Genomic DNA, 13,432 nt, shown 5'->3' on the forward strand with positions numbered 1-13,432 from the left:
AGCAAGTTGAGAATTGACAAAGTTGATGCTGTTTCAGGAAGCGGGCGGCGCTCAGCTGAGGGTTGAGCGCATTGAGCTTTGTTGCTGCTGCTGCGCTATAACGAGAGCACTGGTTGATCAAGACCAAGACAAGAGACGGGATCGTCTGTCGCTGCTCGAAGCGGGCGCTCGCTTGGGAATATCAACGCGGTTGAGAAGAGGTGGTTGTAGCAAACAGAGTCGCAGAGCAATACGCCGAAAGAACAAGTCCCGGCCTGTAGCAAAAGCAAGGCAAGGGCTCAGCTTAGCTATGGCAACCAGCTTTACTGTAAACAGTAAGAGAATAATTAAAAGCAGACCCCAACCAATCTAATCAATCCCTACGTTGTATGCAAGGCACAGACGGTACTTTTTTTTCGCTTCCCTGTTTCTCTACCTTGTCTACGATCTGGCTTCTGTGCCACCCTCTCTATCTTGTTTTCCCACTTTTGCCCACTTGGAGCTTCTCCTACGGACATCCGTGCAGCAGGGCGGGATGCAGGATGCAGCGATGAGGTGCAGCTGAAGAGCTTCAAAGACGGCCGCAAAGTGGAGAAGGATTGAGAATCGTCCGCTGGAGAAAAGGACAAGCGCCTTGACCGCTGGAAAATCGGGTGGCTGGAGGGGGGGCCGGTAATTTAGAGCGACTTTTTTCCTGTGGTTTCCTCTCTGTTTATTCTTGTTCACAGTGAGGCGGTATTTCGTACGGAGTACAAGGGGGGCGAGTAACTTGCTGGAAAAGGGCCCTGAAACAGCCAAGTAGGGCGAGAAAAAGAAGGTGGCGCAGCAATCCGTGGGAATAAGCTGGCCAAGTTCGATTAAATGCCAATACGAGGACAGTCAGCGGGAAAATACAAGGAGTGGGAATATTGCTAGTGGAAGCGAGGGGACAAAGTGCAGATCTCAATACGTGATACTTGCAGATAATGTCAAGTAGTAGCTGTACTTTGACTTGGTGATACATTTAAAAGACGAAACATTGAAAAGTTATCCAACATCCCAGCTGTAGCTTAACGAGGTGCAATTGTAATCTACACCATGTTAGCACTAGCAATACAGGTAGTAGCAGCAGTAGCAGCAGTAGAAGCAGTATTAGCTTTTGCTATTGATAGCTGCAGTGCTGGATAACTCTCCAATCCCCCGCAAAAGGTTGACAGAAAGCCAAATTTACGAATACAATAGCTGTTTCGCTACTTGTAAGCCTGTGAATACAAGCTTGCCTCTGTCTCCTGCGCCACAGACTACGCCACACCCCAGATTTCAACCTCCGTAGTGCTTTCTTGTATGCTTTGTCCGCGTGAGAAGAGCGCGTCCAAAAGCTCAATATCACATCTCTTACTGTATAAATCGTTTCTTCAATTGCTCCTCCAACTGTCTACATACTCAATTTCTAGACAGTAATCCGAACAAGGGAACGTTCTGCTTCATAAAGACCATAATTCAGAGCATATGGCCAAAATGTCTGGTGAAGACGATGAAGACGATTACATGAACATGACGTTTGCGGATCCTGCTCCCACAAAAGAGTCCTCAGTCCAGCGCGCTCAGCGTCTCAAGAAAGAATCTCGCGCTCGGGGCGTCATAAAATCAAAGGCAGAGCTCGCCCAAGAAGAAGCTGCCGCGAGGGAAAAGGCTCTCTCAACCTCTTTGCTGGATGACCCACGCTCAAAGAAGAGCAAAGGCCTTGCCATGATGGCGAAAATGGGCTTCAAAGGCGGTAGTCTGGGGAAAAAGACTGAAGACGGCGAAAGTTCCGGCAAATCAGAGCCTATCCAAATCAGCATGAAAGAAGACCGTGGCGGCATTGGCTTGGACAACGAGAAGAAGAGAAAACTGCGGGAGGCTTTTGAGGAGAGAGACGCCAAGTCCGTCAAAGTCGATCCTGACGAGTATCGCGAGAGGGTGAGAGCGGAGAGAGAGGACGCCAGACTGGAAGTGCAACTCCATGCCGCACAACGCACGGCAGAGAGGCTGGACGATGAAAAGGCTGGAAAAGACGCAGCCGAGCCCACTTCATCTTCCGAAGAAGCAGAAGCGTCTGACTCAAAACCGCGTCCGACATCATCTCGCCCGCTCAAGTCTTTCCCCGTTGTCTATCGTGGCCTGGTTCGCCACCGTGAAGAAAAGGAGCGTGATCGACGGATGATATATGACTTGGAGCAGTCCCTCTCTCGGTTGCCGACATACGAAAGCGGCGATGAGGACGACGACGACAAAAAAGCCCTGGGCAAGAAACAAACGGTATACGCGACTGCGGATGACCTGGACGAGGTGGATGAAGAATTGGACGAATTTAACGCGCTTGACCCTGGCACTAGACTGGGCCGTCTGGTCATGTACTTGCGAGAGACGCATTGGTATTGCTTTTGGTGCAAAATGGCGTATCCGGATGCCGAGATGGACGGGTGTCCGGGTTTAACGGAGGAAGATCACGATTGACAGAGTTGTCTGTCAAATACATAGCATCTTGGTTTAGCCTCTTTTCTCATTTTATACCCATAGAGATGGATCTGTATATCAAAATCTGTCTATTTTCTGCAGTTGCCTTGTGCTCTCAAGTCATAGCTAAGCTCATTCGTAATTTGTTTTCCCAGAATGATCTTCGCCCAGTATTATCCATGCTTCAAATTGCCTAGTCTGGCACGCCGTTTCTGTGGTATCATCATTCCACAAGTACCGTTACTTTCTTCTCTTTAACGACCACCACGGACTTGCATAAAACCATGACACGATCGAAGTTCTCTCCATCTGCATTTCCAATCTTCCAGACACCCGGAGACTCATTCAATTCAACGGCGTAGCTTGATGAAGTAGTATCGATCCCGTCTTGCAAAGGTATCATCGTCTCCGGATCGTACTCACAATCGTCCCCTCCACCATCGTTTCCGGCCCCTTGCACGACAAAGATAGCCTTCGACCTCATCATGGCGAAATGGAGATTTGCTGCTTGCTTAATAATCTCCCCAATGTCTCTCTTGAATACCTCTTTCTGTCCATGGGGTATGTCATCCTTGAAACAATTCATTGCATCTGTGATGGCCTGATTCTGCTCAAAATCTTCATTTAATCTTCCGTCTTCTTTGATGTTCGGGTCAAAGGCTGACTTCATGTTACTGATCATCTTTAGATATTGGCAGCTCGGAGGAGCGCAAGGATCTAATTGGGAAACGGGAATAATTAGTGATTTACCATCATGAGAAAGATATTAAGCGGCTGAGTACCTATCTGGTCGATGCGACGTGCCAACGATTGGCCAATCCTTCCATACCAGTGCTCAGTACGGCCCGAAAAACAATAAAAGCATATTATCAACCATAGCTGGCGCCGAGAAATGATGTCGCGCAGGAACATGCAATCAGCTGATGCTCCAGGGGGTGAGGTACTCGTTAGATAACTGCAAACGATGTTTTGAACTTTATAATAGAGTTGTTTCCACTCTCCGACAATGGTGTCATCTGATACCTTGGGGCCGAAAGCCTCAATATTTGCTGTAAGAATAGAAGCCATTTTGTTCTTGTGGGCCCTGAAATCCTTTTCAAGTGCTGCGTATTTTTCTTTCTGATGCGTCTCAAATCCTTGATGAACATCTCGCTCCTGTTGAATTAGCGCTACCAAGCGGGCTATTTTGCTGCGCTGCTGTTTGATCTTAGATCTACTAGTATCGAGCAAGGTACGTACGGCCTCAGGGTCCAGACGAGATGCTATCCCTATGAAGACAGTTTCCCAGTTCTCCACCCCGGTATCAGAGCACGTTTGTGTCTTGGGATGTTTCGCAGACCCTGTCAGCTCGTCTTCGCTTTCGACATGATTTCGCTTCCTGCTTTCTGTAGTCTCATGCTGGCGGACTGGCACTCGTTCTGGGATAGCTGACTTTTGGCCATGGGCAGATGCATGCGAGCCTCTAAGCGAACGTGTGCTTTGAGTCATTGCTCGTGAGTTGTTCGCCAAAGTATTGTCGTCATCGCCGCCTTCTGCTTCTGCATGATGCATTTGTTAGCCTGCTATTAACTTTATCGAAGGAGTGGAGGTTGAAGTGCATCAAGCAAATGCCCCAAGATGTTTTCTCACCATCTTCCAGAAAACTCGTAGAACTGGAACTATATCCTGGCATTATTCCTGAATGCACTTCAGGAGTTCTAAAAGCTGGTGGAGCTACTTCAAGGCAGTGGGATCAATATGGAGAGTAAGGTCAAAAGCAAGTACCGTACGAACTAAATGAAGATTGATATGGCGAGTTTGATGGCTCTTGGGTTGGAATTAAAAAGAGTGAAGAAAGTTGGTGAATGCGTGTTATCAGATGCCTGCGGGTGGGTGCATAAAAGCAAGTGTGACGAAGGGGTGACGGCTGGCAAAGCAAATTTATCTCCTGGGCTGAAAGAAAAGTGAATCCGGGTTGCCAGGTGCCTGCGGCTGAGCGCGTGCGGTCAAGTGACTGAGGGCTGCCGCCTTATTTCTATTTGAAGGGTGGAGCGTACAAGGCAATTCAACTTTCCTCCTCCTTCTATCCATATCTCGCGCACTCTCCATCTCCTACAGGAAGCACATTTGCCTCACTTCAACTTGGGATAAGACCAGCAACCATGGCTTCATCCACCCAAAATGAGGCAAATACCGACGGAGATTCTTCTCAATCAAAGAATGAAGAACCTTTCATTGCGTTGGGAATCGATTTTGGCACGACGTAAGTCCACCCTTCTCTATTACTGGATCACAAGTACTGACTTTAGTAGTTATTCAGGTGTAGCATGGGCCATCTCAACTCGACCAGCCAATATCAACATGATCACTAGCTGGGATTCAGCCAAGTACCATTGCTCCGATAAAGAGAAGACCCCAAGCATCATGTCATACGAACAGAACGGCAAAGTTCTCTGGGGCTACTCTGTCTCTGACAAAAAATCTTCTATTGAGTGGTCCAAACTCTGCCTTTTGGACGAAGATGATATTCCCAACGATGTCAGTCACTCAACACAGCTTCAAGCTGCTCAAGCTGCTTTGAAGCAGCAAAGAAAGAGCGTCGTAGATGTCATCAGCGACTACTTGCGACATCTGTGGAAACACAGTATCATCAACATTAGGCGAGCCATAGGTGGACAGCTGGTAGACCTCTGCAGGTTCAAGGTTGTTGCCACAATTCCTGCAATATGGCCCATATATGCTCAGATGCGAATGCATGAAGCCATAGAAAAGGCTGGGATTCTGAGCACTCGAAAAGCTGGTCAAACAATCTTAGAATTCCTTCCAGAACCTGAAGCTGCGGCATTGGCTACTCTGAAAGGTATTTCCACGTACAATCAGGCAAATATGGAGGTAAGAACATCTTATATCTTAATCGTATTTTATCAACTAACGCACAGGTTTAGGTTGGCGACCATTTTGTTGTTTGCGACGCTGGTGGAGGCACTGTGGTAAGTCTTTGGAATCATGTCTTAAATTTTGATGCAGCTCACACAGCCAGGACATCATCACCTACACCGTTGTCGAGCTGAACCCGATAAAAGTCAGGGAAAGCGTCAAGGGAGACGGTATAGTATCGCATTCTTGATGCTACATGTTTGGCAACTGATGTGATGTATAGGAAAACTTTGCGGAGCCACCTTTTTGGACGAACGTTTTCTAGAAATTCTTCGAGAGAAACTTGATCAGATATCTCCTGATACCTGGAAAACGCTTGAAGAGACTGGAGCACTGGGACGAATTATAAACAACGATTGGGAGAACGGAATCAAGCCTCAATTTCGTAACACTGACCAACACTGGATGATTCAGATCCCGGTAAAGGGACCCAAGCGGACCCATGATGAATTCCGTTTCTCAGACATTAAGCTGGATGTGTGAGTCTTCTTCAGTCGCTTGTATAGTGCTGGATAGTACTAATTTGTTTAACAAACAGCAAAGACATCCAAAGGATATTCAAGCCAATAGTGGCTGAAATCAAAAACCTTGTGGATAACCAAGTGAAGGCCATCAAAGACAAGTACAATAAAGAGCCAAAGGTACGGTTTTGATATTATCTGGCAACACTACCGAAGTACTAATATATATATCCTCTAGTTTGTCGTACTCGTTGGTGGGTTTGGTAGGCAACCTTTCCTTTTTACAGAAATGCAGGATGCTTTGAATCGCAGAAACGGGCTTGTGGGAACAGTCGAGGTTCTACAGAGCCAGGGTGCAGAACCGTAAGTGTCCATTGACGTATTTATACAACAAGAAGCTGACACTTAGCTTCATTTTCACGATAAAGCTGGACAGCTGTCTGCCGAGGAGCAGTAATACGAGGGCTTGAGCTGTCTGACAGTACAAGGGGCTCAACGGTCATGTCGAGGATCAGCAGAATGAGCTATGGTGTGAAATGTTATACTACGCCATGGAACGCGAAGGAGCACGATATAAGAGATAAAGAGTGGTCTGATATACATCAGGCATATCGGGCTGCAAACCAGACTTCTTGGTTTGTGCGCATCGTGAGTTACAGCATTCAAGCGAGCCGTTGCATTGGACTATACTAACAAATATCAAGGGGGAGACCATTCCAGTGGGCCAATCAATCTCCAAAGGATACCGTACAGACCTCGAAATGCCAGTCACACACTATTCCACAAAACTCATCTACTCAACCTCTGCCACTCCACCGAAGAGATGCGATAAGACAGTCAAGAAGCTTTGCAGACTTCAGTGGTCGACCGTTCCTGAATTCAACAGACTCCCTACTTGGGTGAATTCCAAAGGTCGAACTATTAGGCAATTCTGCTTTGACACTAACATGACATCGAACGGTGTGACTTTGGATTTTGAGATTATCTACAAAGGACAAAGCGTGGCCTCGAAGAATATCGACATTGATTATGGCCACTGCGGTGCTCTCGCTAGTAGCCGCAACTGAGAGTGTGATATGGAATGAGATTAAAGAAGATTTTTCAGTGTGAAGGCTGAATAATTTCAACCAACACTCAGATTTAGCATACGCGGGCTGATTTAGCTTGGATGTTTACGATCACGCAGAGTGCGAAGATGAGACTACTTGGCTTTGGCAGGAAGATAAATCAGAGTTACTTGATAGTTTGATTCAGGGAAATTTGAGGATGGATGCATTTAATAAAGAGACAGATGTGCCTTATCCGAAGCCGTGCTCTAAGTTTCATCACCGGTGCTCAATGACCGATAAGATACTGCTTGGTTGAAGGAGAGTGAGGGAAATGCCGTGATAAACCCCATCGTCTAGAATCGCAATTCAACAGACTTATAGAAGCGATACCGCTGAGAAGAAGAAGAAGATGGATACTCGATTTTAGCACCCCAGTTTGATTATCCAGAAATCCGGCCGCGGCATAACGGAATCACTCGTCTGCATAAGATATAATACGTAAATACATATAGCTAGAGGTAGTAGAGGTAGTAGAGGTAGTAGAGGTAGTAGAGGTAGTAGAGGTAGTAGAGGTAGTAGTAAATAGTTTTAATTTCATGATATAAGCTACAGTTGGGATCTAAACAATAAAGCTGAAACACTGAATAACACTTTCCATGACTACTACATAAAGTCGCTAGTGAAAGTATGCTGTCACCCTACACATCGTGGTTCAGCCTCTCATAATTTCTAGTCAAATCCATGGCCAGGTTGACTCGAGATCCAACAGCTGTAGCTACGGTTAGTCCTGCCAGTGTTCATGTAACAGCGGCAGCATAGCGCATGTATTTGCTCACCAGGACAAGAGAGCGTTCATCCGAGTCTACGCTGGTGATGTTTGCAATGCTTAGGACGACAAATCCCATAATCGGATTTGTGATTCTCCAAGCAATCACAATTAAGATCCCAATGAGCCAAAGGGCATAAACGAATGATACCGCAATAGCAAGCGATATTGTTGAATCAGATGATCATACACTTGAAACATAAGGCAAATGGCAGGTAAGTGTATAGCCAGAGTATGCACATCTAGTCACCAGACAATATGCAATAATGCTAAGTCAATAGAGTTAAGTTTTACAATTTTATAACTGATTTTATTAGAAACAAAGCTTTTAATCACATCCCTATTTAGTTCCTAGGTTCTACTCAGAGAATTCTATCCAGAATAGATACGAAAGCTACAGCTAGAGGGACGTCGTATAGTATTCCCAAGACGGTTGCTGCCGCGTATCAACCGGTTTCAAGAAGGCCAAAGAGTACACACTCGTCGTCGATCCTATCAGAGAATATGGCTATCTTGCAGTCAAATAAGCCCATCGCACTCTGGCCTGGTGATTTTGTCTATACGAAAGAAATCGTTCCGCGAAAGTGGGCACATAAATTGCACGACTGCACTGCCGACTCTCCTTTCTCGCTCCGAGAGATGGACAATGATCTAGCAGAGAGTAGCTTTCATTATATTGGACAGGCTAAACCCAATAATCTCCAAGTTCATGGTGAGTTACATTGGAATTTAGGACGCAGGTTATAATCCACCATCCAACCGTTGTCCAGATCCACTATGAAGTCGATATTATAGAAGTACCCAAGTTATTGTTCCGGCTCAGATTTTATTTTAGTTGCCGCGTTGCTCAAATCATCTGACGCCTTATCATGGCTTGCCGTGCTGGGCATCGTTTCATCCTCCGAAGTCGATATAATTTCCACGTCTCGGAGTACGACCGAAGCCTTGCAAAGAGTCGTACTGAACTCAAAGCCTTCGCCATCTGCGTTGCCATATTTTACCAAGGCTGGTGCTTCGACAAACTCTACATCATTTTGCAATGTGTGAGCGTCCATATGGCTCTGCATAGCTTCCATTGACTCCGGGTCATACTGCGCAAGCTGCTTGCCATCACCATCCCCCAGCCACCTCAGAAAGAAAATGGCCTTTGACTTCATCATCATCGTATGGAGATTCCTCGCGGCCATAGTCAAATCCATTGTTCTTTTTTGAAAATTTTCCACCTCGCAGCTCGGAAGAAATTGCCATAGCGACAATCTGGTAGCATCAATCAAACCATTGATAGCCTCTTTAGTTGTTTCGTCAAGTTGAGGCTCCTCGTTGAAGTCGTTCATCGCTCTCAATTTCATGTGGCTAATCATCTCGAGACAATGAGGGTTATTGGGCTGTTTTTGGCCTATGCGAGCGGAGGTGTCAACTGATTTTGTCAACAAGCTGGGATGAGACAGAAAAAGAAAGAATTACCCTTTATAGAAACGATTTGTGTTAACAGTTGGCCAGCCGCTCCGTGCCAGATGGGCCGCTTCCCTAATAATACACCGAGAATGACCTTCTCCCATATCAGTCGTCGAAGAACAGCCACTCGTAGGCTTGCAATGTCACAGACTGATAGAGACGAGCGTCTTCCAAGCTGTCTCATCAGAGTCTCGATGCTATCGCATTCATTTACGGGGCGTTTGGTGAAACATTGAGTAACCAGACCACGAACGTTGAAAGCTAATTGTCCCCATTCTGTGGTTATATCAGAATCTGAAAACTTGGTATATCTGCCAGAGTCCTGTCTGGCGTCATCGATCGCTTTTTCTAGCATTCTTCTCAAACTGCGACACTCATTCTGCAACTGGTCGATCTTTGAGCTCTGCAACTCTTCTAATTCTTCCTGATGATGAAGTGCTTGCTGAGCCTTCTTATGCTCCTTTTTGAGAGCATTGAATTGAAGACGCAATTCCTGGTTCTTAGTTTTGGAAGCTTCGAAGCCATGAGCCTTCGATTTAAAATCATCCAGTAATCCATAAATCGTCGTCTCAAAATTCTTCACCTCCGTCTGGACTGCAGGTTTCCTGCCGCGCTTTCCAGGACGTATGACTTCATCTTCGTGTTTCTCATGGCCTCGTTTCTTCGGATTCGGAGTCTCGGTTTGACTCAATGTCGGCGATCCCAACTGTGCTGAATCCTGTTTGCTTGCAGTCGAACGCAGGTTCCGAGAAGTTTTTACCTTGATGCGCGTTTTGCCTGAAACGACATTATCTTGATAATCTTCATCTGCTCCATCAGTGATAGATGGGTTTTCCCCTTCACTATCCTGGAATTCTTTATCTTGAGCTCGTGCGGGTGATGCCACGGCTGGCGTTTCAACAGTTGGATTTTCATCATCGATGTGCGAAGATTCTAAAGATCCTGCTTAATAGTTAACTTCGGTTCGGTCTTTTTGATACAGCTATTGAAAGGAAAACAGATTTTCATGAAAAGGATGTTAGTTACCGCGTCTTCTGCTGGGAGTGCCGATACCGCGTGGCGGCATTGTGTCGTAATCTCTCGGATGGGAGAAGAATCGGCTTCGGCGTGTCTGAATATCAATGCTCTATCACATTGAAGAAATTTTTTTTGAAAGAAATTAGAAAGCAGAAACAGAGAAAAGAAGAAGAAGCAAAAAAACGCAAAGAGGGCATTTAACAGCGGGGGTGGTAATATGCAGAGCTTTCTGCCAGATGACTGCCAACTGACAATGCAGTGAAACACGCGCTCTCATTTATGTGACTTTTGCCTGACCATTGTTTCTATTCCTTTACACTCCACACATTTCTTTCTCTTCAACTACAAACCTGGCATCGCTTACTCCTTGTTCGCAACAAAAAAAAATTGAGAAGTGCCTGATCATGGCGAGACCTGATCGAAGACAAAGAGGTGCTAACAGAGGGACTCAAAATGCCTCTGCAGCAGATCCAACGATTGTCATAGGCATAGACTTTGGAACTACGTACGCCTGCTCTATCGCAATCACGCTGTTTCTGATACTGATTCTGGATAGCTTCTCCGGTGTCGCTTGGGCTCGCTCAAGCCGGCCAGAACAGATCAATATTATTACGAGCTGGAAATCTCGCTTCAACTTCAACAGCGACAAAGAAAAAGTGCCCACCGTCATCTCTCGCGAAGAGAAAGATGGTGCTCCTCTCTGGGGCTATGTCGCTCCACTGGGATCAGCCTCTCTCCAATGGTTCAAGCTCTGCCTTCTCGACAAAGAAGATATTCCGGAATATCAGAGAAGATCAGAACATCTGCGAACCGCAATAAAGTCACTCAAAAAGTCCAACACCCATGTTGTGGATGTTATCAGCGACTACCTACGAGAGCTATGGCAGTATACCATTAGCTGCATCGAGCGAGCTGAGGGAGCATCTATAGTCGAAGTCTCCGCGTTCAAAGTGGTTGTCACTCTGCCGGCTATCTGGCCTGCATATGCTCAGTTTCGGATGAAAGAGGCGATCGAAAAAGCAGGGATTCTGAACATTCGCGGTGTCTTCGATACTGAGCTGGAGTTTATTTCAGAGCCTGAAGCGGCTGCCCTAGCTGCTCTGCAAGATCTGTCTGATAGAGCAGATATGGTGGTAAGGCATATGTTCGCTGCAACTGAAACTACCATCACCGTACTAACTGATTGATCTCATAGCCCGGTGATCATTTCGTCGTCTGTGACGCTGGCGGAGGTACTGTCGTAAGTTATTTGGCTCATTTTCACGTTAACGCAGCTCATTTGCCTCACAGGATGTGATTACCTATACCATCGTCAGTAAAACCCCAATGAGAGTTAAAGAAAGCGTTAGGGGAGATGGTAAGCAGCACATCTTCTTTTCTTGTTCAGACTCACACAGCTTATGTATTTTTTAGGAAAGCTCTGTGGCGCCACGTTTGTGGACGAGCGTTTCCGAGATCTTCTTCGACAAAAGATTCCTTTGAGTACTTGGGAAAGACTTGGGGAAGATGGAATAGCTCGTCTTATGAATAATGAATGGGAAAATGGCATAAAGCCACAGTTCAGCAACGATGGTCGCAAGTGGTCCATACAAGCCCCCGTCAGTTCACGGAAGAGAGATCATGAGCAATACATTTCTTCAGATATCAGCATACACAAGTAAGCCCTTAAAAAGGTATCACCCATCACAAAAGAGACTAATTATTAACGTGCCTAACAGTCATGAAATTGTCAATGTGTTTCAGCCGATAACCAGCCAAGTTGTGGAACTTGTAGCAGCTCAAGTTAACGAAGTCAAGAGGCGGTACAAGAAGCAACCCAAGGTATGTAACTGGGTTTGAGCTGTCTGATGGAATAGAAAACTGATATGGATTACTAGTTTGTGATCTTGGTTGGTGGTTTTGGAAGATGCCACTATCTATATAACTGCTTGGTTGAAAGTCTCAGAGGCAAAATAGAGATTTTACAGAGCTCTGGAGCACGACCGTAAGTACAAACTGACACTTTGAAACCAGACGAGGCTGACTTTTATTCTTTTTCCAACGATATAGCTGGACAGCAGTCTGTCGCGGTGCGGCCATCAGAGGACTTGAACAATCCGATGGTGCAACTGAATCTGCGATTTGTTCAAGAATCGCAAGAGCTAGTTACGGCACAATGTGCAACGTCATCCCATGGAGCGAGAAAGACCACAGTATTCAAGACAGAGAGTGGTGCCCAATCGCGCGAGTGTACATGGCCGCCGACCAAGCCTCCTGGTTTCTTCGTATTGTAAGTGATTAATTGCATATGTGATCGAAATGGAGGGACATGGCTAATAGTCATCAAGGGCGAGACCATAACCGTGGGCAAATCTATTGAACTGGGGTTCAGCCAAGACTTTGAATCACCAGCCAGCGAAATCGTAACAAATCTCATTTACTCCAACAGCTTCCAACCATCAGAACGATGCGATGAGACGGTCAAAGAGCTTTGCCAGTTACGCTGGTCGAGGATCCCCAAATTCGACGATCTCCCTACATGGACGAATAACAAGGGCCGCGTCATCAGGCGACTCTCTTATGTGATCAAGATGACTTCCAACGGCGTCTCCTTGGATTTCGAGATTTCACATGACGACAAGATTGTCGCCTCAAAGAATGTCGCGGCTGATTATAGCGAGAGTGGCACTGCGGCACATCGGCATGCTGCCCAACTTGGCGAGGACAATAGTGGCACCTATGTGCCTCCTGGAAAGGGGCCAGGAGGCTGGGACGACGAATTCAGTGATGAATGATTTATGGAGGTGATGTTATGTTTATGATGCTGGTGGATAACGAAATATGTTTGCTAAGAATTCAAGCGAAAAGGAAGCATATTCCTGAGTAGTTATTGCTATCTACAAATAAGCTATAGTCCAGGAAAGAAGTATGAAGGATACCAGCATTTCGAATAACGACGCTCTTTTTATTATCCAATATCCCATAAAATATCCACTGATTCTTTTAAAAATCGCCAAACCTTCACCGAAAAGTTTGCTGATAGCAAAAACCACCGAATCCGCATCACTTCTCTACCAGAAGTCGCCAATCGCCACCGATTTTGTGCCAGAAATCAACAAATTCGTACCGTTTCTCTACAAGAAATCTCCAATCATCACCTATCCCCTGCTACCAAATTCGTGTCAATTCTCCGCCAGAATTCACTAAATCAGAGCCTGTTAACAATGGCTCTGAAGACTCGACGGGGCTTGACCAGCTACAAGACCTTCTCT

The 13,432-nt window shown here is 45.9% G+C and overlaps 5 protein-coding genes across 5 annotated transcripts; 3 read left to right on the top strand and 2 right to left on the bottom strand.

Annotated features, from left to right (window-relative positions):
- The first annotated feature begins 1,304 nt into the window (after positions 1-1,304).
- TrAtP1_004239 (uncharacterized protein) lies at positions 1,305-2,556 on the top strand. Its single transcript, XM_014083830.2, has one exon. The coding sequence runs from the start codon at positions 1,468-1,470 to the stop codon at positions 2,455-2,457; it is 990 nt and encodes a 329-aa protein (XP_013939305.2). The 5' UTR covers positions 1,305-1,467; the 3' UTR covers positions 2,458-2,556.
- A 124-nt stretch (positions 2,557-2,680) lies between these two features.
- Positions 2,681-3,139, bottom strand: TrAtP1_004240 (uncharacterized protein; the record flags this gene model as incomplete). Its single annotated transcript, XM_014083317.2, has 1 exon — positions 2,681-3,139. One exon carries the CDS (start codon positions 3,137-3,139, stop codon positions 2,681-2,683), a length of 459 nt encoding a protein of 152 aa, XP_013938792.2.
- A 1,451-nt stretch (positions 3,140-4,590) lies between these two features.
- Positions 4,591-7,100, top strand: TrAtP1_004241 (uncharacterized protein). The gene is made up of 9 exons (XM_014083364.2): positions 4,591-4,699; positions 4,749-5,328; positions 5,382-5,426; positions 5,477-5,543; positions 5,597-5,852; positions 5,912-6,014; positions 6,073-6,197; positions 6,263-6,482; positions 6,539-7,100. The coding sequence occupies exons 1-9, from the start codon at positions 4,599-4,601 to the stop codon at positions 6,899-6,901; spliced, it is 1,860 nt and encodes a 619-aa protein (XP_013938839.1). The 5' UTR covers positions 4,591-4,598; the 3' UTR covers positions 6,902-7,100.
- A 1,415-nt stretch (positions 7,101-8,515) lies between these two features.
- Positions 8,516-10,230, bottom strand: TrAtP1_004242 (uncharacterized protein; the record flags this gene model as incomplete). The annotated part of the gene is made up of 3 exons (XM_014083831.2): positions 8,516-9,105; positions 9,174-10,106; positions 10,191-10,230. 3 exons carry the CDS (start codon positions 10,228-10,230, stop codon positions 8,516-8,518), a joined length of 1,563 nt encoding a protein of 520 aa, XP_013939306.2.
- Positions 10,231-10,585: 355 nt separating this feature from the next.
- On the top strand, positions 10,586-12,955 carry TrAtP1_004243 (uncharacterized protein; the record flags this gene model as incomplete). Its single annotated transcript, XM_066112224.1, has 8 exons — positions 10,586-11,314; positions 11,377-11,421; positions 11,472-11,538; positions 11,595-11,838; positions 11,900-12,002; positions 12,059-12,165; positions 12,231-12,450; positions 12,509-12,955. 8 exons carry the CDS (start codon positions 10,586-10,588, stop codon positions 12,953-12,955), a joined length of 1,962 nt encoding a protein of 653 aa, XP_065968307.1.
- Positions 12,956-13,432: the final 477 nt, after the last annotated feature.

Source organism: Trichoderma atroviride, chromosome 2, assembly GCF_020647795.1.
Source record: "Trichoderma atroviride chromosome 2, complete sequence".
Taxonomy (NCBI): domain Eukaryota; kingdom Fungi; phylum Ascomycota; class Sordariomycetes; order Hypocreales; family Hypocreaceae; genus Trichoderma; species Trichoderma atroviride.

What these genes read in the sequence shown, in the direction of transcription:
- TrAtP1_004239 (XM_014083830.2), top strand. Translation starts at nt 1,468, where the DNA reads ATGGCCAAAATGTCTGGTGAAGACGATGAAGACGATTACATGAACATG.
- TrAtP1_004241 (XM_014083364.2), top strand. Translation starts at nt 4,599, where the DNA reads ATGGCTTCATCCACCCAAAATGAGGCAAATACCGACGGAGATTCTTCT. An exon ending in ACGCTGGTGGAGGCACTGTG is followed by an intron (nt 5,427 to 5,476) that starts GTAAGTCTTTGG and finishes TCACACAGCCAG; the next exon opens with GACATCATCACCTACACCGT. An exon ending in TCAGACATTAAGCTGGATGT is followed by an intron (nt 5,853 to 5,911) that starts GTGAGTCTTCTT and finishes TTTAACAAACAG; the next exon opens with CAAAGACATCCAAAGGATAT.